Source organism: Pleurodeles waltl, chromosome 2_2, assembly GCF_031143425.1.
Source record: "Pleurodeles waltl isolate 20211129_DDA chromosome 2_2, aPleWal1.hap1.20221129, whole genome shotgun sequence".
NCBI lineage: Eukaryota > Metazoa > Chordata > Amphibia > Caudata > Salamandridae > Pleurodeles > Pleurodeles waltl.
In genome coordinates this window covers 646,237,131-646,261,850 of record NC_090439.1, presented here as the reverse complement: position 1 = coordinate 646,261,850, position 24,720 = coordinate 646,237,131, and the positions used below count along the sequence as shown (strand labels likewise).

General features: G+C 43.7%; 1 protein-coding gene across 2 annotated transcripts in view; it reads left to right on the top strand.

Annotated features, from left to right (window-relative positions):
- Window positions 1–24,720, top strand: part of LOC138282516 (kinesin-like protein KIF20A) — a 531,681-nt gene that overhangs the window by 216,430 nt on the left and 290,531 nt on the right. For both annotated transcript variants that reach the window (XM_069220199.1, XM_069220198.1), the window contains exons 7-8: window positions 9,458–9,649; window positions 9,730–9,841. In XM_069220199.1, the coding sequence (XP_069076300.1) occupies window positions 9,458–9,649; window positions 9,730–9,841 (304 nt within the window). The remainder of the gene's footprint in view (window positions 1–9,457; window positions 9,650–9,729; window positions 9,842–24,720) is intronic.

The following is a 24,720-nucleotide window of genomic DNA, read 5'->3' as shown; positions in this document are numbered from 1 at the left end:
ATGGATAGATGAGTGACAGATGGATGAGTTAACGCAATAAAACAGACCTTTTGGCAATGCCAATGTCAATGCTTGTTAAGTGAGAGGGTCCTGCACCACCACCCACAGAGCCACTCCCTGTCCTAGTCCTTAGTATCATTTTCACAATTACTGCCTGATTTAGAATGTCCTGCACATCCCTCCAGTTAAAATGTTGATCACTTGGGGCCATAAACCAGACCTTTCAAGAAAGGGTATGTTTTCCCTCTCCACTCTAGCATTATTACTTCTATATGCTGTGCAGCATACTGGATGTGATTGGCTGAACGTTCACCCTTAAAGAAAACAAGCATCCATGAAGCCAAAAGTTCTTACTGTAAAACTTATTTTTTTTTGGCAGTGTTTTTTTTTTTCCCCCCAGATGGACACTGTGCGAGCATATGCAGGCTCAGTGGCCATCTTTGAAAGATTTTTCTACAAGCAAAATGAAATCATTCGAAGATGCTCAACATGCATGTCCACACAGGCACATGTCCATCTTGGAATGTTTTTTTTCTTATGCTTTAAGAAATCAATTGTACCAGGGACATTACAGATGCATGTACAGCAACCTTCTTTGAATAATTTTCTAAAAGCATAAGAAATTTTTGTAAGATGGTCACTGCACGTGTGAACAGCCATCTTGGAATGGTTTAAAAACATTTTAAGATGCCTGCTGCCAATACAGCAGCGAGTGTTGATAAAGTCGCAAGTGATTGGATGGAGACTGACGGAGGCAGCTGTTTATTTCATAAAGAGAGCAGGTATTGGAAAGAAGTTGGAGGAGCAAAGAAGGAGACAGAAGAAGAGAACAGTCCTTCATGGATTGCAGTGCAAGGTTTGATGGTAGTAGGAGGGATGAAATGCTCCTCAGTTGGGACAAACTCAAGAATAGAGACGAAACCCATTGAATCTTGAGCAAGGGCTGGACACAAAGACCATTCTAAACATATGTTTGAATCAACAGTTCTGTTTACCAATAGACATCTGAACCAGTATGTAGGCCAGACCTTAAACCAAAGGCACAAACAAAAAACAGAAAAGACACAATGTTGAGGAGCCCAGATTGAAATGGAAAGCAGGCACATGGACGCCATTGCCACTAGACAACCTCAGAATTGGGGAGAGTCTGTGTCAATGACTGGCCAACAGGTATGAGCAGCATTTGGGAACCCATTGGCAGTGTACCAAGAGATACCAGGAAAGTATGACTTGGACTTGTGCGAGTCCTGTGTATGTTCATGTTTCACTCATAGTGTCAGTGCTGGAACTGGCAAAATTTTACACCGGGAGCCCAAAAATTGGCGATTAAGGTGTGGCAAGAAAAAGGGCATACAGATAAGAGGCAGTCTTGAACAGCAGTCTGGCCGTTAACTTGCACATTTATTGTTTAAAATCTCTGCCACAGAGAAATTGGCAACTAGGAGAAAAGTCACAGTAAACTTGTTCTGGCTTAATTGGTTTCAAATGTTGCATTTTAAAGCACCTTATAAGGTTAATGCACCTGCTGCAGAGAGCTTTGTGTTTTCCCAGTAAATCTGACAGAATAATAATAATAATGGTAAAATAACTCTGGTGGTTAACACACTTGCTGGAGAGATCTGTTTTGTCTAGTCACCGTTTTGCATCAAAGTTAGGGAGTTAAAGTGTCTCCTGCAAAGAAAATCATGTAACATGCAGATGACACTAATTTCATGTCCATAGGTATTTGGGTTACTGCTTTTGACACAGATCTTTTTACTTGCTGTTCATGAATTGCAATCTTCTAATATAGCAGCTATGAACCAGCATGAACGACCTGTGTGCAAACAGCAAGGCATGGGTTTAGAACCTTTTTGTTCTTCAATCTGTTATAAGGCTGCCAAAAAGGGATTGTTTTTGTAGTAATAACGTTTTATAAGTACAGACAACCCCAGGAACTGTTGAATTTTAAATCCTGATTTTTTTTTTTTTTTTTTCTGGCTGTGCGCTTTTTTGTTGTTGTAAACCAATGGTTTTGATATTCACAAAACTCAACAAGCATTGTCAGAAATATCCCTAAGTCAAAGCCGGAGCTGTCAATATGTCAAATAAAACATCATCTCAGCAATGCTATCATAAAAGGTCTCTCCCCTCTCCTCCACCCTATCGCGGTTCCAGGGAATCATGAGTAGCGCAAGGTGGGAAGTCACTGACTCCTTATGACCTTTGTCCTCTCCTTTGTGGAAATGTAGTACCGTGTAAGTGATTGCCACCTGTCAATTGTGCCTGAGTTGGTGTCAATTCTTCCCCAGTATCAGATTCTCATTGTTTACTGGATGCGAATCATGTCATGGGGGTATCAGGGAGCTTAAGGACCTCCACCAGCCCTTACTATGTCCTGGCCATTTTGAGGGGTCACTGGCCACGGTGGGCCTCGCAAAGCAATAATTCCCCCTCCTAACCTTCCCACCTTTCCAATTCCCACCTCCAAGTGGCCAGTCTCGGCCCACCCTCTGACTTCCAATTACATGTAATTTGCCTCTTTGCCAGGGGGAACCCCAGATCTTGAAATGTACTGTGATTTTTGTCCTAGCTGTGTGTGGGAAGTTGCTCAGTAAGCAATAGGCAGGGTCATGGGGTATAATGTTTTCTACTACCTTCGCAAGTGTTTCTATGACACACATCCAATATGTATGAAAGACCGGGGAGGTCCATATCTATGGAGAAATTCGGCCCCTAATATCCCACATCAGACATTTCGCATCAGTCATGTTTAAAAAATGTAATAAGTCACTGAGGCATGAGGTATGCCTTGTGCAGTACGTAAAAGTTGATTAGTTTGAACCTGATTTTCCTAGAAATGTTGAGTATTCTTTCCCATATGGTTGTCCAGCTCTTGTCATCTATTGGAGTCCCTATGTCCTCCTCCCACCTAGCACACTAAGAGGTCAGTGGCTTGTTGATATCCCCTCTTATTGCTCTATATAAGCAAGTGACTGGGGTAAACGTTCCTGCTGCTGTGGCTGCTATATAAGTGCAGCTTTTGTGAGGAGGGGGTTCTGACATTCCCAAAATCCAGTGTTTTGGTATTGCATTTGTTAGCCCTATGTAAAAGGAAGTGTCTGGGGTGTAGTGTATTCTGCACTATAGTCCTCAAAAGGTAGGAGCGTCTCATCTTTATAGAGGTTCCCAATGTGATGACTCCTGCATCTTTGAAGACTCCTATTGTCCTCCAATCTCCTCCATTTGGGAGGACCTTTTGCAGGTCTATCGGTAGGTCAGTGGTGTACGGGACTTTTGTTCTTGTTTTTTGCAAGCATCTGTGCCAGCAATGCTATATCATCTCCAAAATGTGTTTACCCCGTTTTTGACCCTGGATCTAGGTGCAGAATAGTTTGGCCCAGTTCAGGAACCCCTCACCCAGGTGAAAGCCTTCCATGACGCCATAGAGGTAACCCCATTCCAGGCTATCAAATGCTTTTTCGATATCTACTGCAAAAATTGCAGAGTGTAAATCTGTGTTAGGAATTAATTCCAGGATCGTCAATAGCCTACGGATGTTTAAGGCTGTGTTACAGCCAGGAATGAATCCTGCATGATCCTGTTGGATCAGTTTGGGCATATGAGGGAGGAATCTGGAAGCTAAGATCCTGCTAAGTATTTTATAGTCTACATTCAATATGGATGGGGGCTGGGTGTGGTATGCTTGCATGTCTTGGGGTGATTTCCCTGGTTTCAAAAGGGGTACTATAAGAGCTTTATGTGTAGTATCAGGAAGAATACCCATTCTGAGCCTCCTTGTATATGTCTACCAGTTTCAGAGCTAGAACGTCTGCATCTGTGGTATGGAACTTTACCAGGAAGCCATCGGTCCCTGGCATCTTCCCATATGCTACGTGTTTCATTGCCGCTCAAAGCTTCTTTGGAGTTATGTCATTCCCTAGGTGCTTGACTTATCAGTTGTCATTGTAGAGAGTCCCTTACCTCCCCCTCGGTGACCAGAACCTTGCTTTTATAGAGGGTCGAATAGTTAGTATGAAATTCCTGGTTGATGTCAATTTGCCTATTCATCCTTGTGCCTTGGTCTGGTTGTAACTCAACTATAGAAGTGCCTTACCTAGTAGGGTTTGCAAATCATGCTAAAAGCTGACCTGTCTTGTCTTGAGAAGAAACAGGCAATTCTTAGGACTGGTGAGTCATCTAACGGTGCGTGAGAGTGGTATTCTGCAGGGGCCACTTTGCAATTAAAGTCCCCTCCCATTATTACCTCCCCCACTAGGTAGGGCGCAAGGTGTCTGGATAGGTCCATCAGAATCCCACCTGATCTGTGTTTGTATTTGTAACGCACATTAAACCAGTAGATATTTATTATAGTAATGCCTCTACCGTTCAGCCAGCCTGAAACAGCCACATATCGACCGTCTGGATCAGTGAGATGTCTCATATGCTGAAATGGTACCCCTGGCAGGATCCAAATCAGAGCCCCTCAAGCAAACGTTGAATAACTTGTGTAATATGCTTGGCCCTGCCATCGGTGGTGTAATGTAGCCCCATTCTTAGCTATGATATGGGTCTTATGAAGGAGTGCCAACCGTACTCCATGCCTGGGTAAATAGGAAAATACCTTGTATCTTGTGGATGTAGTGTGTATCCCTCTCACATGCTAAAATATTATTTTGTAATGTGCCGGAGCAACCATTGTAGTTGTGTAAAGGAGGATCTCAGGTGCCTCCTATGGGGCTCTTCAATTGAGTCTACCCACTATCATTTGTAGTAGAAGTGAATGTAATTCCCTAGTGCCTGATGAACCAAGTGTACCCCAATATGCAAAAAGCTAAATTCACAACTCCCCAACCTCAGGACAGGTAAGAGTGCCCTACCTGTCCAAACCTTTACTAAACGTGGAAATATAGTGGGTAGATCCACCACAAAACAAAAGCAGGCATGTCAAGCAATCAATTTGGCCTACTTTTTAGCTATTGGGATACCCATTACAACACCCATCATCAAAGAGTATGGGTAGGGTCGTATGGGACCCTTAATGTCAGGTGCCACTTGTTCAATGACCTTTTGTGGCTCCAGTAAACATCACAACTCTGGTTACTTCAACAGGTGTGTTCAGTTGCAATTCAATTGGTCAACAGAGCACTATTCACTCAGATCAGGTCGTCCCCTGTTCTAGGTGTTACTTTTGGCAATTTAGAAGCAGAGTCTGAGTGCACAGCTGAGACAAGATCATTTTCTGGATCGGAGCTGCTTTCGTCCTCCTTCACTTCTTCTTTCCCTGATGTGGGGGGGCGGGGGGTTTATCATTACTCAGGGCAGCTACCGCTTCCAGTGCCTATCGTTGGCCCTGCTGTGCCTCCGCTGCTGATGGAGACCTTCTCCTTGCTCCTCGGGGTCCTCTGTTTTGCTGTTTTGCCAACTGGTCCACTGCTTCCCAGTGAAGTCCCACCTGCGGTTGCCACTCAGTCCCATCCCATCCCATGCATCTTGTGAGAAGTTGAAGAATTGGGTCCCTCCTGGTGTTAGCTTTCTGAGGCGGGCTGGAAAGAGCATAGCATAGGACATCCCCATTTGTCAGAGATAGTGCTTCGCAGCTAGGATGGTGGCTCTTTGTTTCTGTACCTCCCCAGTAAAATTGGGAAAGATCAATACTTTACTAGTGTCTACTACAGGGTATCCTCTTTTACAAGCTTGCACTAGTATATAGTCTCTGTCCTGTTAGTAAAGTGATCTTGCCACCATAGGGCGTGGTGGGGTTCCAGGTCGGGGCGGCTAGGATGGCACTCTATCTGCCCCTTCCAGGGCATAAAAGGGCGACAGGTCCTCTGGGGCTAATTCTTCCCAGATCTGTTTCTCTAGGTAGGTTATCGTATTATATCCTTCCACCTTTTCAGGAAGCCCAATGATATGTAAGTTATTCCATCTGTAACTATTTTCAGCATCTTCCACTGGCTGTTTGAAGATGCGGACCGTATTCTCCATGCCTGATAGCCTTTCCCAGACATCCTGAAGGTCATGGGGGATCTCCGAAAGTGTTTGTTCTGCAGTTGTGATGCGGTCTACAAGCCATTGATGGTCGTCCTTCAGTATCTCAAATATGGCCCCCAAGGTATCAATGTTGGTTTCTAGGACTTTCCTGGTTGCACCTGAAGTATATTGTGCAATGTGAGGCCCTCTGAGGATTTCAATCTCTCTGTTAGTGGCTTTTCTTTCATCTCAGGCCCCCGGATCTGGAGGCTGCTCAGCTACCAGGTCCCTCATTTGGTGTATTTACCCATGGGTATATTGCAGTCACGTAGAATAGGATTGGTATTATTGGGTTTCACTGATCAGCTCCTCTCAGTGGGACAGCTGGTTAGCTCTGCAGCTAGGTGTGCCCAACTTGGGTGTGGAGTCACCACTCACTGTCAGCTTCTCATGAAGGTCCACTACAGCGGCCCACCCCAGGCCAGGGACCACCCTGTGGGTGCTGAATTTGTCTTCAGGATATCCCCTGTGTGCTAGTCACTTGTAACCTGGTTCCTTTTAAGACGATTCAGGTCGTCGCTGGTGGCTCAATTATGGAGTGGAAGCCCCACTCCACATGGCTGTCCCTCTGGGGTCGCTGATCATGTGCGCAATCTGTAGCACAAGTGCTGCATCTGAATAAGCAAGTCTGTTCTTCCTTCAAGGTACAATGAGCAGGTCCGATGAAAATGGGTTCTTAATGGTAAGCGGGGGGAGAGAGAGGGCCTCAATCCACTCAGTCTCTGCCTGCAGTATGGGCTATGCCCCGCAGGCGCTTAGGTGTATGGAACTGCTGTTGGCCTCTGATTTTTATACAGCCTCTGCGCTTCCTAAACTGGTTATCTCTATCTGGGCCAATAGGCTGGCTAGGCTGCGTTACTTGGGATCATACCTGCCAGGCATAGAGAACGCAATGGAAGGCCGTGGCCTGATTTATTTCCTCCCCCTCATGCTACGAATGCCTGGGGCTCCGAGGCTGGTCCGCACTCTGCAGCTTTATTTTGCACCACAGCCTTCATGCTCGGTCCCTTTTGGGGATTCCTCCAGGCAAGGAGAGCACTGCTTCCGCCATTCTGTGTATCCTCACCAGGGTTCTTCGGGTGCAGTCCCCATTGTCTTCAGGGAGCAGAGCTTCCACAGCTTCCCTGTCCAGCTGTGCTGGCACTAAGTTAAGCTCTCTCGTCTTGGCCGCGGCCTCCACAACGACCTCACCTTTCAGACTTGCGCAGGTCAGGTGCTACTGAGCCTACCCATGTGGTAGTCACTCCTCATGGACAATGTAATCTTGTGTCCATGGTATGAATCTGGAGCGTTAAGGAGTTAAGCACTGCTGGTGGGGTGTCTTAGGGATGATAATTTGGCATCCCCACAACGAGTTGCTCAGAATATCTTTGCAGGAAGTCTGCTGGCTGTGGCAGAGCATTTAACTACGCATCTGACCTTTCCGCCGTCTTGGCCATGCCTGGCCATACACTGTTAACATGTAAAGCCAATGCGTGACTCCTATTCTTTTTAACCCTCATTGTCTTATGTAATATCCAACACATTGATTTACGCTCTGCTGTGAGTAATGTAAAGCGCTCTGACATCCTCCATTGGGATAGCTCTGTAATGAAGAAAAAAATAGTAGATGCTACTTAAATTGCTATTTGTGTAAATACTTGTACAGACCAATATATCTGAGATTCTGAATGCATGAACAGTGCATATGCAAGGATTAATCAAAGTCAACAGGCTGCCTCCAAATCGTAGTTTCTTTAAAGTGCTTGTGAAATGATAAGATTTATGACTTTGTTTCCACTCCATTGTAGTGGCATCTAAGTGCTAGGCTGTTCATAGCTCCCAGACAGAATCATACTCGAACAAAAGGAGGGCTGATGGCCCTTTAAATTCGGGCTTTGTTTTGGGTCCAGCTGGTATCTAAAATAAGAAAGCCCCCCTCACTGCTTGTATGTTGCTGCACCTACCACAAAGCATACAACATGCGGGTACTGCTGAATTGTATCCCTGTGTTGGCAATTAAGCTGGGAGTATTTTTCACTGGGGCTAGACGGATCCCTGAGTTTGGTGTTGAATGAGACTCTGCTCCTCTCTTTTTAAATTTCAGGTTTATCGATACATCCATGTCTGTAAATACATCTATTGCTAAAATGCAAACGTATTGTGATGTTCTTTTATTAGTTTATTTACTCCTTACTTGGCCTCCTTTATTGCAGTAACCATGCATGGGTATACCTACCTTACTGCCTCAAAGTCACATGTGTACTTCACCACTCTGATTCTCACAAATATAAATGAATGCTACTCCCATTCTCTTTACTAGACTGCACATAAAGGTTCCATCTTGTTAGATGGTGGAAAAACAGAACGGAGTACGAGATGCAGCAGGTCTGGGGGATGGTTTTCTAGGCTAGGGCCACTCATAGGCTCTAGTTTCCAAACTGCTTCTGTGACAGGTGCTGAGGCCCGTTTCCATCTACCGGAAGGTCTTTAAGACCAAGGCTCTTGTTAAAAGTGGGCACTTGACTCTGATGATCTGGTAGCTGCATTTACTGCCTCCATAGGAACTATGAGATCTGCAGGAACAGCGCTCATCTGTTTACTTTCACCCAGAGATTTCAGATGGGGTGAAACTCTGGGGCAAACTGAGAAATCGCTCCCAGAATGACTGATGTCCATGAGTGGACCCTCAAGGTCCAAGTTATAAGGACCTGGATTTTTCCCTACATCTCGATTTTCTGGTACCCCCGGTGTTGGTCATTTGGGGGTCGGGGTGGTGAGGAAACCCTAGTCAATGTCTCATCAGTCTGAATGAGGGTCCCAGAGCAGGGGCAGCTCCACCATAAGGGCAGAGGAGAGTCAACCCCCCCAACACCCCTTCCCCTGCCAGCAGCAGAAGCTGCAACCATTTCAACACGAAGGGATAATAAACTATGTTTATTATCTCTTTGTGGTGAAAGGGGCGGGAAATTAGGGATGACCGCCTTGGATGGGAGTGCACCGAGCACTCCCCTGAGAGCACGTGAGTGTTTGGCCTTTCGTCTCGGGACAGCCAAACACACATGCGCAGCTCTCTCTCCAGCCCAGTAACACAGTTGTCGGGCTGGAGAGAGCCTGCACAGGTTCCCAGTCTGCCTAGGATCACTCTCAAAGCAGCATCAGGATTGGCTGCAGGGCAGGCTGGGAGACTGTGCCTGCAGCTGGAGCATCGAGGGACAGAGGAGCGGTGGCAATGGAGGAGGTGTTTTTTTTTTTGTTTTTTTTTTTACCCCTTTATTTAATTTTTTTTATATTAAATGTCCCGCCCAACCCCTTTAAATAGGAGTAAGTCGCTACTTCCCCAGAGTACAAAATGTACTCAAGTTTCCCAAGCTGTGACTCAAATTAAGGCTACTGAAAACGTGATTGCAAGTAATACGGATTCCTTGGAAACTTAATTCACTATTTGTACCTCTTTCTGTTCTAGAACTGTCGGAAAACCTTATTTCATCAAACGATGACGCGATCAGCAAATGCCTGTATTCAGTGTGGGTGTCTTTTTGTGAAATTTACAATGAATATGTCTACGACCTGCTGGATGTATTTTCTTCTACAAAACAGCAAAAACGTCCTGTTTTAAAGGTCTGTGATGATCAAGCTGGCAACAGTTATTTGAAAGGTAACTATCAGCGTCTCTGCATCCTTTAGAAGGCACAATTTACCCGTGGTTCTGTTTATAATAAGACAATGTTTTTACAGACTTAAAGTGGTTTAATGTTTCCAGCACCGAAGAAGCGTGTAAGATTTTAAAAATAGGGAACAAGAACCGGAGTTTGGCAAGCACTAGAATGAACCAGCAGTCAAGCAGAAGGTACGTAATTTAATCCATCGCTGTAGACTAGTATTTTTTGCACTGATAATTTTTCCAAGTACATAAAAAAAAAAAAAATAACACGCCTTAGTGGTTACATTTTAAAAATGATTTTCTTCATTCCGTTTTTCATACAAGGTTGTTTCATCACGCCTCCTATACCTCAGGCTTATAGCTTCAGGTCAGGGTCACCCAAATGATTACGTGTTTTTTGTTATCCAGGCACTATGTTATTTAGTTTATTTTGATGCTTCACTGCTTAGCCAGTGGCCAACAGTCACCATGTCCACATTGTGGTAATGCAGGAGCTATTTTAACAACCACTGTCTCGTTGTGAAATCTGGACAGTAATCAAGATGGCTGCTAAGGGTTCCTCTGCTTAGTAAGTCTCGGGTACAACATACCGTCTTCAGATAACATAAATAACAGATCTTCTTATTTACGTTTTTGTAAGATAGGTTTTTCAGCAGTTGCTTCCTATAATTGGTGCTGTTATTAATTATTCTTCCAACAGACTGTGACAGCAGGGTAACATCCGGTTTTCAAGCCTTCAAATAGTTATCCTCATGAGTAACAAATGACTGCTGCTAAACCTGTGAAAATTGTTTAGGTGAGCAGAGTCTCCTAATCCCTTCGCTGCTAGGGCTTCCCTCAACCCCCAGCGCTGAGCTCTTTTTGGCTCCATGACTTTTATTCTAGATAAGGTGTCCTTTCCCTTCACCCACCCCCCCAAAATCCTGAGCATTCTAAAGATTTTGTGGTTTTTCCCTCGAGGGGACCGAGATAATAGGCAAAATATAACAATATTTTGAGTAGTGTGTTTTAAATAGGTTTAAAATGCTCCAAATAAAGATGTCTGGTTTTTCCCCATACAAATGGCATCCATGAACGGTTTGTGAACTAAAGCCACCATCCTCCCAGCTTTCAGGAACATGCAGAGCTCAATCAAAAACCCTAATTTTTTACCACAGTTTGACATTTTAATAGGAGGTGGCCTATTTTTCCTATTTTTTTGTGCCTTCAACCTACTTCCAGTTTTTGGTGGAAACCAGTGTAAAGCCCATGGGGATTCAGAAAAGCTACACATTTCTAAAAACTAGACAAAGTTCCAAACTCAGCAAGGGGCCATGTGTAGATCCCTCAAAGTTTTCCCAAGGAAAAACACTGTTAAAATAAAGAAATATTGAAAATGAGTAGGAACAGATATTTGAGACATTTTCATCTGTAACTTTTTGTCACGATGACTGATTAACCAATACAATATACCATTACATCTGCCAGACCATTCTGGTTCTGAGGGAATATAGGGTTTGTAGGTTCTCCAAGAACCCAAGGTACCCAGAGCAAACGACTGAGCTGCACCGTACAATGGTTTTTCATTGAGTACTGAGTATAGACCAATTCGTATAGCAAAATAGGCAGAGTGAAATATGGGTATCAAGAAAACGTATGTATTTATGAAATGGCACAAAATATAGAGTTTAGGAACATTGATTATTTCTACATTTCTGAATTTGTGGGTACATAGAGGCAACACATTTTGTTTTCACTGACACTCTTTTTCCAGTGTGGGTGGCTGTAGAGTTTGGACACTAGCTCAGCTGGCACTTTGGGAAACCTAGCCAACTTGTACATATTTAAAAACTAGATACCTAAGGGTATCCATAGTGGGATGACTTGCGTGGCTCTCACTATGTTTCTTTACCCAGAACCCTTGCAAACCTAGACTAAAAAACACTTTTTCCTCACATTTCTGTGATGGGAAGTTCTGGATTCTGTGGGGAGCCACAAACTTCCTTCCACCTGGCATTGCAAGTCTCCTGAGATCACTTGCGTGGCTTGGCCTAGTGCATGCACCAGGACAAACCAAACCAAGGTCAATGAGAGTCCCTTTGCGAGGACTCCCATGATGTTAGTTTGATCAGTTCCCGTCGTGGGCACTAGACCCAGCCACCCAAGTGGGGAAGCAGTTTTATTGAAACAAGTGGGGAAATGCTGGGCAGTAAGAATTTTCTGGTTTCGTTAAGAAAAAGGATCAGAAATGCAAGGGAAAATGTGTGATTTTAGGCACATTTTGAGGTTTGCAGGGCATTGTGGGTACAAAAACGAGTTTGGATCCATGACACACACACAACCCTGTAGTCCCCTGGGTGTCTAGTTTCAGGAATGCCTAGGTTTGGTAGGTTTCCCTGGGTGGCTATCAAACCCAAGCTGAAAAAACTGCAGCTACCCCTTTTGTTGATGTTGCCACATTGCTTCTTGAACCCCACAGGTTTGTGGGCACTAGGCCCACCCACAGAGGTGAGGTACCATTTTTATCAGGAGGTATGTGGAAACTCTGGCTTGCAGGACATTTGAGGCTCCCAGTAGATTCCAGTACTTTGAGGGATCTATGTGAGCCACCCTGGAGCCCCCTGATGTCTAGTTTGCAAAAATATATAGAGTTGCTAGATTTTCCATAGAGTCAATGTGCACACTGGCAGAAAAATACAGAAAAGACAAATAGTGCACAACCATATATTCCTCAAGTACACACACATACTGGTTGGATTTGGCACCAGAGTGAGGGAAAGGTTCAAAATGTAAATTATATTAGCAACAGATTTAACAAAAATTAAATACAGTGTTAACAATTGAAAGGTTAAAAAAAACAGAACCAATGATTCACAGCTCATGAACTGTTGAACTGTCAAGCTGTAACCAGGCACCAACGACTTTACAGGCCATTCACACACCTTTCAGGCATGGCACAAACAAGACCATTCACACCCCCATCCACACATTAGAACACTCGCATCAACAGACAGCACTATTCAAGAACCCTTCACTTTCCTGCACCCACATGACTCACACAGCAGTCACACTGGCTGGTGGCTGTCTGTGTGTAGTGACCAACAGCAAGTGATTACTGACACACTGCTAGTTAAATGCCAGCTCTCACACACCACCAGCTAAGCGCCAGTCCACAGACACTGCCAGCCAAGCATCATTCCACGCACCCCACTAGCCAGGCACCAGTCCATGCACACCGCCAGACAAGCACCAGTTCATGCACACTGCTAACCAAGCGCCAGTCCATGCACACCACTATTGCATTTTTTTTAACAAAAAAGAAAATCTAAACCAATTGGAAGTAGATGCAAAACTAATTACAAACACAACAGCTCCAACTTAATACATACCACTGATCCCAACTGTGAAATCTGAACAAAGAAATATAAAGCCATACAGACCATTCAATTCACTTTTACGCTCACGGTTGCTCCCAATAACTCAGTTGCGTGTGATACAATTTAAAACACGTGGCAAACATAGCCCAGGATTAGAAGGACACTCGGGGCAGTACATATGACTCATCTTCCACATGCCACTTTGAACACAGACTCTACATCTCCTACAGGGATAATTGTTTTGGGGGCTTTGGAGGAGTGTACTCAGGAAAGTGGAGATCTTTCAATCCACATCCTCCACCACTCCAACTCTAGGAACACTTGCCTGTTCCACTACCACAAGGCTGCCTATCACAGACAGCTGAAACTGCACACATTTCATCTTTGATTCTGGTAAGCAATCCTTGAATACAACAAAAGCGTTAAAGATTACTTAATGGAACAAATAGATAGCCAACTTTGTATACCAGATGTAAGCCTTACAAAAAGCAGTGTAAGGCTCCAACTTCTGATCTACTCTATCTACACCTCCCATGTGCTTATTGTAGTCCAAAATGCACACAGCTTTGCGTGCTTCAGCAACCTGTCCCCAAACAGTCACAGATAAAGTACCTTCATCATAAATGGTTGTCAGCATGTCAACATCTCTCCTCTCTGCAAATTTCATGGCAAAAAGTCCATCACTATGCAAGGCACTGTCCCCTCTGAAACATTTTACTTACAAGCTCTTTAGGGTAACCTTTACAGTTAGGGTGGATTGTTCCACAAGCAACAATGTCTACTTGGTACAATTCCCTGAACAATTGCACATCAGTATAGAAATTATCTACGTATAAATTGGGACCTTTGTTATAAAAAATTCTCCACCAATTTTCCCCACAAGTCAAAGTGGACGGACAACCGAGGGGGTAACTAGAACAATCCCTACCAGTGTACACCCTGAAATTATAGACACATCCAGTACTACTTTCAGACAGCATATACATCTTATTTCCATAAAGTCCTTGCTGGGACTGTACTTCCTAAAAACCAAACGTCCCTTGAACAGGACCAAAGACTCATCCACAGCTATTTCTTTCACTGGTCATAGATCTCTGGAAATCGAAGTACAAAGTGATCAAGGACAGGCCAAATCTTAAAAAGAAGGTCACAACCAGGGTGATTTTGTGGCACTGCTGAAGTATTAGCATCATCTGAAGCAGAAACATATACCAATCACTACTCATGACTGCAGAAAATATAGCTGTTGCCATCAAGTGGCTAATAGGCCAATATGAAGACAGCAGCGGCTTCCTTATCAAGCCCATCATCAAAATTAAACCCAAGAATTTCTTCAACTCATCCAGATTTGTGGAAGCCCACTGGATAGCGCTAGAGTTGGTCTTAAGTCTTGAATTGTTGTCCCTCAAATACTGTTTACCCTACAAATGAGTCTGCTCAACAGTCTCATCCAAAAATACATCGTCTATAAACAGCTGAAATAAATTTACAAAGTTTTCAGTATTCACTCTCCACCCTGTGACACCAGTAAAGGCAGTCATCACCGACTATACCATGTTTGAGGCAGCACAGAGTTCAGCACTTCCAATTGAAACCCTTTCCGCCTTAGGCTGCAAACCAGATGCCTCTTGCTGCACTAATAGCACATCAGTGCTCTCCTCTAAAAGAGGCACTTCCTCTGCACTGAGAATAACTTCATTACTAGATGATTCTTCTCGGAGAGAAAATTCACTACTAGAATCTTGGACTTTCTCTTCTGCCTCAGATGCAGGTTCCGTCTCATAGTCATGGTCAGAAGAAGAATCAAAAAACATACCAACAACCTGCTGAGTGATAAACCTGCGGCAAACCATATTCTTAACTCATAAAAGTAACACAACAAATAAGTCAACAGTAACCAACCCTATTTAAAATAAGTAATAAACAAACTGTGGCTTTATCAAACAGAAAGTCAAGCTACATACAGATTGTAATCTGGAAGGAAAACTCAATAAGTACAGAACACACAAATACCTATATACTCACAGACGATATCGCTCACTTGCCACAGACAGCTAGCCTCAGAATCACCTGCACCTCCTCTGCACAGACACAGCAAGCACCAACAATATCCCATTAGAAAGGAAAAACAAAAGAAAATTTCACACAAGACTACACATTACACATCCTGCACAAATCCAAGAAGAATTTCACACACAAAAAACAGAAGCTAAATATCCTGCTATTATACCATTTACAAAAATGCCTTCATGCCAGGCAATGATACTCATTTTGAGTAACCAGTATAAAACAGGGTTTCTTACCAAAGGCATGCATCTGCACAAACTGCAGATCTACCAGTGCTGAAACTGCAATCAGGAGTCACAGCAAAGAAAATCAAAAGTTTTGCATTAGAATAAAAAGGAGAAACAATACATTATGATCACAAATGCAAATGATGACATGAAATAAAAGGTTAACATGATAAAACACTTTGTCTGCCCATCACTATCCAAATGCCAGCCACACACATCACCAGCCAGAAGCCAGTCAGCACTCACCATCAACCAGCTCCAAGTTGACACACTGCCAACAAAATCTCCAGTTCAAACACACCTCCTGCACATGGGCCTAAATGTTTGGCTAATCTGCTCCCAAGGGGGCAGAAATGGCCCATTACATACCTCAATAAAGGGGAGTAACCCTTGCCAAAGAGTCCGCTAACCACATATAAATAAATACAATCCCTTGAGTCTAGTGGCTTTCTGCCCCTCTTGGAGACTGATGAACCTAAAAATATGGCAAATCTGCTCCTAAAGAGGGATGGGGGGGGCAGAAACAGCCAAAATACATGCTCCCAATAAAGGGGAGCGACCCTTGCTAAAGGGGATGCTTCCCAACATAAAAATAATATCCCTGGTGTCTAGTGACTTTCTGTCCCCCTGGGGGCCATGTGGGCCTAAAAATATTGCTGATCTGCCCCCAAGGGGATATATTTTCTAATATAATGAAACTGTTTGTCTAACCAGATAATCTCAGATCCAGACCATACAGGTAGTGGAAGTTATTTTTACCAATAATGGCTTCAATCAGTACTTGAATTTCATCATTTCTGTGTTGGCACAGTAACCATTCTTGTAGCAGCATGTTGCTTCCACTGTACTTAAATAAAAAATCGAACCACATCATGGCTACTATGCTGGCAACTGTTCTGTCTTCCCTTACAGGCACCAAAAAATTAAGTTACCTGCAGAACCCAAAAGCCTCCCAGGTCAGCCAGAAAACCTCACACTACAGGATGCTAAACAACAATCAAAATCGCAAATCAAACGTTTTCCTGCCAAGCCCCGAGGTTTTAGAACTTCATCCCCTGGACTATAATACTTGTCCAGAACCTGCTGTATTCCATGAAACCCCCCAAGACATATTGTTCAAAATACATTTTCCAAGCTAGTCACTGCCTCCTTCTCTGTCTATTTCAAACTAACAATAGCCCCGTGTTCTTCATGCGAAGACCATCTTGCTTTTCTATTCCTTCTAATTACATTATTCTTGGATTGTTATTTGTTATCTTTATCGTTACTCTCTCTTTTGTTAAGCGTTCCATTGCCCTTTCAGCTTGGTTTGTGCTCCATAAATACTTAAAGTAATAGTTTCTCTGAAAATCTGTGTACTGTTCATGGCATGAACCCTGTGGGAAATGCTTTTCTTCTGTTTGAACAATGGCCGTGTCTAAGGGTCTGAAATGTCATCTGTGATAGAATTAGTGGGCATGTCTGTGGTAGGGACATTGTTGATGAAGACTGTTAGTTAAATGGGCTTGTGCTTTTGACGATTGCGCCATGGTGACTGAATCCATTCACAGGGTTTGGGACAGAGTATAACTGCCAGGTTGGAGAGAATAATGGTGTTCTTACACCCAAAGAATGTCTGATTGTAAGAAATTGAGTGAATAGTTGTGCAGGATGTGAGGCCTGCTCAAATAAGACCTGAGTGAAAACCAAGTACCCCATTGTAACGCTTGGGTCTCTCAGTAGCGAAGGAGAGCATTCCAAGGACTACTCATGGGAAGGTGGTGTGGGCTAGTAATCTTCATTCACTGGCACACAGCAACACTCAAGAAATGATTGTTCAGCCTTTGAAAAAGGAAACGTACATTATTTACTCACACTCCATTAAATACTATGCATTAATTTGCATATATACACTTAACATAGATGGAAATACCTTTGGTAACATGCTGAAATCACATTAGACCCTTAGTGGGTCCCTAACCCCATAATCATAATATCCCCATTCATATCAGATGTAACATCAATATATGGTGGGGGGTCATTTCAAATAAAGGAAGCCTATTGGCTTTGACAAGGGTTCACCACAATAATACATAAGGCAAGCCTATTGACTATGTTAAGGGGTCACAATATTACAAGGATGATAATCACAGATTACAAGTCATTACCACATCAATGAAGTCAATAGCCATACTTAAGTGCATTCATAATCGATAAGAATTGCATTGTTCAGCAAAATTGTCAGTAAATCTCTTGTACTCAGAACAACATTGAACTGAGTTAGAATCTATCTTTCTGAGTGACATTGCTAGCCACAGCTTCCTCGCCTCTTGAATAATCCCCCCAGCGTCAGCCAAGATCAGGAAACTTTTCCATAATATCTCTGCACACCTGAAGTTGGTGCCATGCTGCACTGAACTGATGCTGATCCACTCCTATATCAACACCATTCCCATGTGCTGACGTCTTCTCTTTTCTTTCCATGCCACCAGAAGAGGAGCTGGAGCTTCCCTCATCTCTGACATTCGATTGCCTCATTCCTTCCAAAAACCTTTCTATTGTACAAGGTGTCACTTCCTAAGACGACCGGTTTTAAACCCTCTAAGGACTGTCACAAGCAGATATCCACATAAAGACCTCACCCATCAGACTTTCCTGTGGTGTCTGCGGTCAGGCCACAACTCCAAGACCTGTGGAACGGGTAAATTGTAATATAGCACTTAGAAGCAATAAGCTCCTATATGAGGTATCTGGTTGTGCTAGCCCAGGACCAAGTCAAAGGTTCAGGTCGACCACAGTGGAGCATAGGTCAGACACACGGACCAGCCTTGGCCGCCTGAACAAGTACTGTGATCTGAGTTGCGTTGCTGTCGAGGAGATGTGTGGTGCAGCTACAGCAATGCATTGGTGTTGGGCCATTTAGTGGACACAATGCATCTATGTTCTCGCAATAGTGGCAATGCATCGGTTCCAAGTGGGATGCACTGGGTCCGAATTTTCTGCACTGCTATAGCTCCTGTAGCAGAAGAGGCGTAGATTCTGAGTGAGATGCAGTGGTTCTGAGTGCGATACGCTGGGATGGATCCACACAGTGGAATTGATATGCCTGTTCAGATTCTCTCAATGGTGTTGATTCACCAGTTCAGACTCCCACAATGGTAGAGGTTTACTGAGTTGGTGCTGTCTGGGGTCCAGTACATATACCCAGGTGTAATTTTCGATGTGGGTGAGACTTTAAAGAGAAGTCCCTACCCTGGCTCAAGACTCGCTACAGGGTGGGTATGTAGCCTTTTGTTTGGGAACAGGACACAGCCAATTCAGATGTAAGTGTCAACTCCTCCCTCCCGTCCTGCCCAGGATGGCCCATCAGGCTGTGGATGGCTCATCAGTCACACCTAAGCTTCCTTTGTGTGTGGCTGTCTGGAGAGAATACACAAGCCCAGCTGTCACCCACCCCAAATGTGTATTCAGAGGCAGGCAGAAGGCACTGAAAGGCTGAAGTAAAAAAAAAAGCCAAGTTTCTAAACAGTAGCATTTTCAAAATTCCAATTTAAAATCTGACTTCACCATTTTAAATTGTGATTCCAGAGACACAAACCTGGGAGTCCCATCTCTTCCCAATTGGAAATTACACTTATAAAATGTAATAAGGCAATCCCTATGTTGTCCTATGGGAGAGCTAGGCCTTGCGCTAGTGAAAAACAAATTTGAGTTTTTCACTACTAAGACATGTAAAACCTAAAAGTACATGTCCTAATTTTTAAATACTCTGTGCCCTGCACTTGAACTATCTAGGGCCTACCTTAGGGGTGGCTTATATGTATTAAAAAAGGTTTTGGGTCTGGCAAGAGGGTTAACTTGGCAAGTTGACATGGCAGTTTAAAACTGCACACACAGACTCTGCAATGACAGGCCTGAGACATGTTGAAGGGCTACTTAAGTAGGTGGCACAGTTGCAACTGGTGCTGCAGACCCACTAGTAGAATTTAATTTGCAGGCCCTGGCCACATGTGCATTTTACTAGGGACTTAAGTAAATTAAATATGCAGTAGGGAACTTGGCTTTTTGTTGCAGTACCCCCATGTTTTTTGCCTGGTATTTGATGCAACTTTGCCAACCAGGGCCCCGCCATCCAGGTCCCCAGAGCCAGCGTGCTTTCCACCAAAACTGCCCAATTGGCAAACCCTTTATCACCCTCAAAGTCCCTAGTAAATGGTACCCATAGGAAGACCTGCTGATTAGTCTTCCTAAAGCACCAAGCCTCAAAGGGCTGACACTTTTGAAATGCAAATCTGGCTCTCCTCACGAGTAGAAGTCATCCCCCCAGCCCAGAGCCCATTTGACACCTGGACAGGTGGGAAAATTAGCTAGTCAGGTAGGCATGCCACCGCCAGGCCAGTATCACCCCTAAGTCAGGCTACTGGGAGGTAGACACGACTTTACAGAAGTAGCCATCTTGGTGATGGCATACTTAAGAATTCTGGTACACAGTTATGCCCACTTCCCACAGAAAGTGGTTATATAGAAGGCTTAGCGACCCCAAGGGTCAGTAGCCTATTGGCTAATACCCTACATGCCCCCTAAAGCCTCTAAATTCAGTATTTAGGGGAGCTCCTGGCACCAGAGAAGCAAATTCTGATGAGCTAAGAAGCCCAAATTGTGGAATTGCATTGCAAGACCCGTCCACTCACTGTGTAACCCCTGGACCCTTTACATGGTAGCCATATACCACATACAGGGACAGCTTCCTACATATGCCAATTGTGGATAAGCCAATGTTGCCATGTTTAAGTAGAGAGCATATCACATTAGCACTGGTTGGCAGTGGTAAGTGCCCAAACCATCAAAATTGAGGTCAGCTAAACAGAAGTTCTGAAGGCAAGCAGTCGTCCGGAGAAATCACACCAAATATGCCAGGTTTAACAGGAGCTGTTCTTTACATGCTTTGATTTCATCCCTTCCCCCAGGAAAGAGTCCTGGACATTCAGACTATGATCATGATCTTTCAGCCTTGGTCCTGGGTCTCAGTGGGGTCATCCATAAGGCTGCTGGGACTAATGGCCTCCTGTATCCTGCTGGTTGAACACACCAAATGACATATGTAGGCTGTCCAGTGGGGTCTTAGTGGGCCCAACATCAAAAGGACTTCTCCAACAATGTCAGGATTTCTGAGGAGATTGCAAAAGATCTGCAGTGGTGGTTTCTGTACCATGATTAGGTCAGCGGCAGACTCCTCGCGCTTTCTTACTGACAGTGGTGACATAAGTCACTTCCTGGTTGGGGTGGCTGTCTGGAAGAAGTGGAGATCAGAATCCCTTGGTCTCCATCAGAGTCCTGGCTCTTTATCAACCATAAGGTGAGGGCCATCCATGTGGCGCTGAAAGACTTCCTTCCATTCTTCAAGGGAAGGCTGGTACAGGTGTTCATGAACAACTCCACCGCTATTTGGTACTGCAGCCAACAGGGTAATTTGGGAGTATATGACCCCCAATAGGCCTTGCACCTCTGGAAATGGCTATACCACCAGGGAATCTTTCCAGTGTGAGCAACTTGGCAGACAAATTTAACTCCAGGGCTGAAGAGCTGAGCTGTCGGTGACTTGAGGACCACAAGTGGCAGTTACACCCAGAGGTGGGTCAGAGTCCCTTCTGTGAACGGGAAGGACCTTGTCTTGGTCTATTCGCCAATGCTAAGAAATGCACAATGTCCGCTCTTCTGTGTGTTAAGGTTTCCAAGACTTCTTTCGGTCAGAGATGCATTCTACCTTGAGTGGAACTCTGGATTCCTCTATGCATTTCTGGCAGTTCGTTCTGCATCAAGATCTCAAGAAGGTTAATTTTAGTGGCTCCGGAGTGGTCACTGAGACTATGGTATCCAGAACTCTTGGGTTTAAGCATCTGTCCAGTGATCAGGCTGCCATTTGGGAATATCTGCTGTTGCAGCAGAAAGATCAGATTCTCCACCTCAGCCTTCACAATCTCCACATTTATGCATGGAGATTGAGCAGCACAGCTGAATGCCTTTGATCTCCCTCCAGAGGTGGTGGATGTCATCTTGGCAGCCAGGCATCCCTCGACTAAGACAGTATGTACCTGTCACTGAGACGGGATTGTGGTGTGGTGCACCACACACCACGTTGAATCTCCTCCAGGCCCAATTGTCTGATGTAAGGTTACTTCTATTCCTTTCCCTGCAGGGCCTTGCTTTGGCATGGGTAAAGAATATCTTTTGGCCCTTTTGGCCTCATTCGATTGCTTGATCAGCCTCCCTTATTTAAATCACCAGTTGTGAGATGTTTCCCACTTCTCCTTTTGTGATGCCTCAATAGGACTTCAAGCTTGTCCTTCATTTTCTAATGTGTACCCCATATGAGCTACACCACAGCTGTCCCCTTCAGATCCTCACCCTCAAAATGTGTTCCTAGCTTCCATTCACTGAGCACAGCATGTGACTCCGCTTCAGTTTCTGTCTATTCATCTACTGTGCACCTACTTCTTCTCGGATAAGCTGTTTCTGTGAATAAGGGTATTCTTTCTCCCAAAAGTTGTAACTCAATTCCATGTCGGTTACACCATCACCCTGAATGAGCTCTATGCTCTGCCTCACCCCTCTAAGGAGGACGAGCGACTCCACCACTTTAATCCCAAGACAGCACTCAGCTTCTACATAGATCATGCCAAAGAACACTGGATGGACAACCAGCTCTTTGTGGTGTTCGATGAAGCAGAAAAGACAAGGCCACTCAGAAGTCTACCATCCTGTATTGGATCAAGCTCTGCATTAAGATGTGCTATACACTGGCAAAGCAGCAGTCTCCAGATGGGCTGCGGGCTCATTCCACCAGAATCAAAGCTGCTTCTACTGCATTAGCACGTGGAGTCCCTGTACTAGACATCTGCCAGGCAGCTACTTGGGCATCCTTCCATAAGCTCATGAAGCAGCTAGATTGCAGAGAGGCATTGTGCCCACTCAGTCCTGCAAGACATATTAGTTTGACTCCAATCACAGACCCTCCTACTATTAGTAGGCACCACCACCTACTCTTTGGATTTATCTCTTCAACAAAGCGGCACCCAACCCACAACCATTTGCATCCACAGCAATAATACACTCACTGTTCAACTCAGAGTATTTAAGAAAAGGGCACTGAATAATTCAGCCTTGTGGTCAGCCAAAGAGTGGTTCTACTTTTATTCCTTAAAGGTTCAACTTTGGTAGCATAATTATCAATTAATTTTTAATAGAATTCTGTTAAATCCAAAACATCAGGGATTGCTCTTTGGTTTTCGGAACTGGAGCATTCACCACAGCCTTTACATGATCTTGTTTTGGTTTAATAGCATTCTTGGAAATGCAGTGTCCCAAATTGTTAACGTTCTTGCAGTTTAAGCTGCTTTTCGACTCTTGTAGCGTTAAACCCTTCTGTCCTTAGTGACGAAGAACATTTCTCAAATTAGATAAATATTCTGCCTCATCTCACCGAAAGATCAGTATGTCATCTTGGAATGTGATGGCCCCATTATCACCAACAGGGGTTTCTTTCATTACCTTCTGAAATACTGACACCTCGGTGGCCAATCCATAAGACATTTTGCAAAAATGAACCATACCTTTTGGGGTCACAAATGGAGTTAGCTGATGAGACCCCTCTTCAAATTCAACTTGGTAATAAGCACTAACTAGGTCTAACATGGAGACAACAGTAGCCCCAGACAACATAGAAACACATGTATGCAGCTTTGGCAATGGATGCCTATCAATCCATATCTCACTGTTTAGACTCCTAAGGTCCACACACAATCTGAGCTCTCCTTAATTATTAATTATTAATGCTAAAACAACTAGAGAAACCCACAGTGATGGCTCAACAGGTTGAATAACGTTTTTGTCACATACATCTTTTAACACTGCTTTCAATTTTGACCTATACATGAGGGATATGTTAGGAACTTTGTGCCTAACTGGGACAGCATTGTCTAGTAAAACTACTTTGTGCTTAAACCCTATACAAAATTTGGGAAAATGGGAAATTCACTCTTAAAGTTGCTCACAAATTGTTTGTCATTAATACTTCACATGGTATACACTGGTGGCACAGCAGTGGGGCCTATCATTGTTTAACTACCGTTAATGAGGCCACCCCACAATAGTATCACCTTTAGCAGCATATATTTTACCATGAGTTACTCTATCACCAAATGGAATGATGGCCCAGAGATAACTTAGTCTTGTGACCCATACCCCCCCCCCAAATGTACATCAGGAGGTATCAGTCTTTCATAACTACTTTTGCTTTTCCATAAGGTCTTACTGATTACGCTGTACCAAACACAGGAATCTACCATAATTTCATGATTTTTCCATCAATATAATTTGTACATTTAGGAAAACTGTTTAATCCCTCCCCTCCACACCTCTAAAACAAAGTATTCCATTATAATTAAATCCTTCACCATCCCCTTTCACAACGCAGTTAATGTTCATTTGAACTTCACTTTTACAGACTCAGCCAAAATGTCCCTTTTTCGTGCAGCGATTACAGGATATTGCAATTGTGGCACACCTTTTAAAGTTACCCAAGTGAAAGTTGCTTCTGCACCTATAACAACTAGTTGGAAACGTTTTCCTGTTAGTTCCAAATTAATTTTCCTTATCATTCTTCAGGCCATTAATGCTTACATCAGATTTTGAATGTTGCCAGCCCCCACCACCATTGCCACCACTTTCTCTGATCACTTGTGCAAACTTCTCTGATTGCTCAATGCTTTTGGAACTTCTAATCGTATCACTACGTGTCATTTCTGTTACTACTCAAAACCTCTGTTGAACTTTTTTTACTCTTAGTTTTCATCATGACCTGATCTCTCAAAGCCTAATCGTAGATTAGTTTCAAATTCATAAGATGATGCTAGTTCCCTTAGAGACAATACATATCCCTCAATACTATCATTATCTTTGTGCTCTTGAATAGAATGTAAACCTTTCCGTGACTGTATGAAGTTTTCTGCCATTTATGTTACTTAGTAGCTCGACAACATAATCAAAAACATTAATATTTCCCTGGTTATCCGATGGTCGTAAAGATTTTAATTCCTTGAGGCTCGCCTGTTGGAGGCTGGCCTGGTTTGTAATGGGTACCTAAGGTACTTACCTTATACCAGGTCAGGTTAGCCCTTATTAGAGAAATGAAGTTGGTGTCTAGAGGCCAAGGTTTTTTTTTTTTTTTTTTAAATTCAATTTTTAAACACAAAACAAAAACATACATTAATACAAAACAAGTCCCTCGACAGGAAAAATCAGAGAGAGAAGAGAAAAATTGCAAACCATACAGCTTCAACGATATCCCACGTCACAAGAAGCTCTCTGCTAAAGTCTCTCCCTATATGCTGCAATATCAAGGGATCCATCTTCAGAAATCCTCCACACCGGCGGAGCG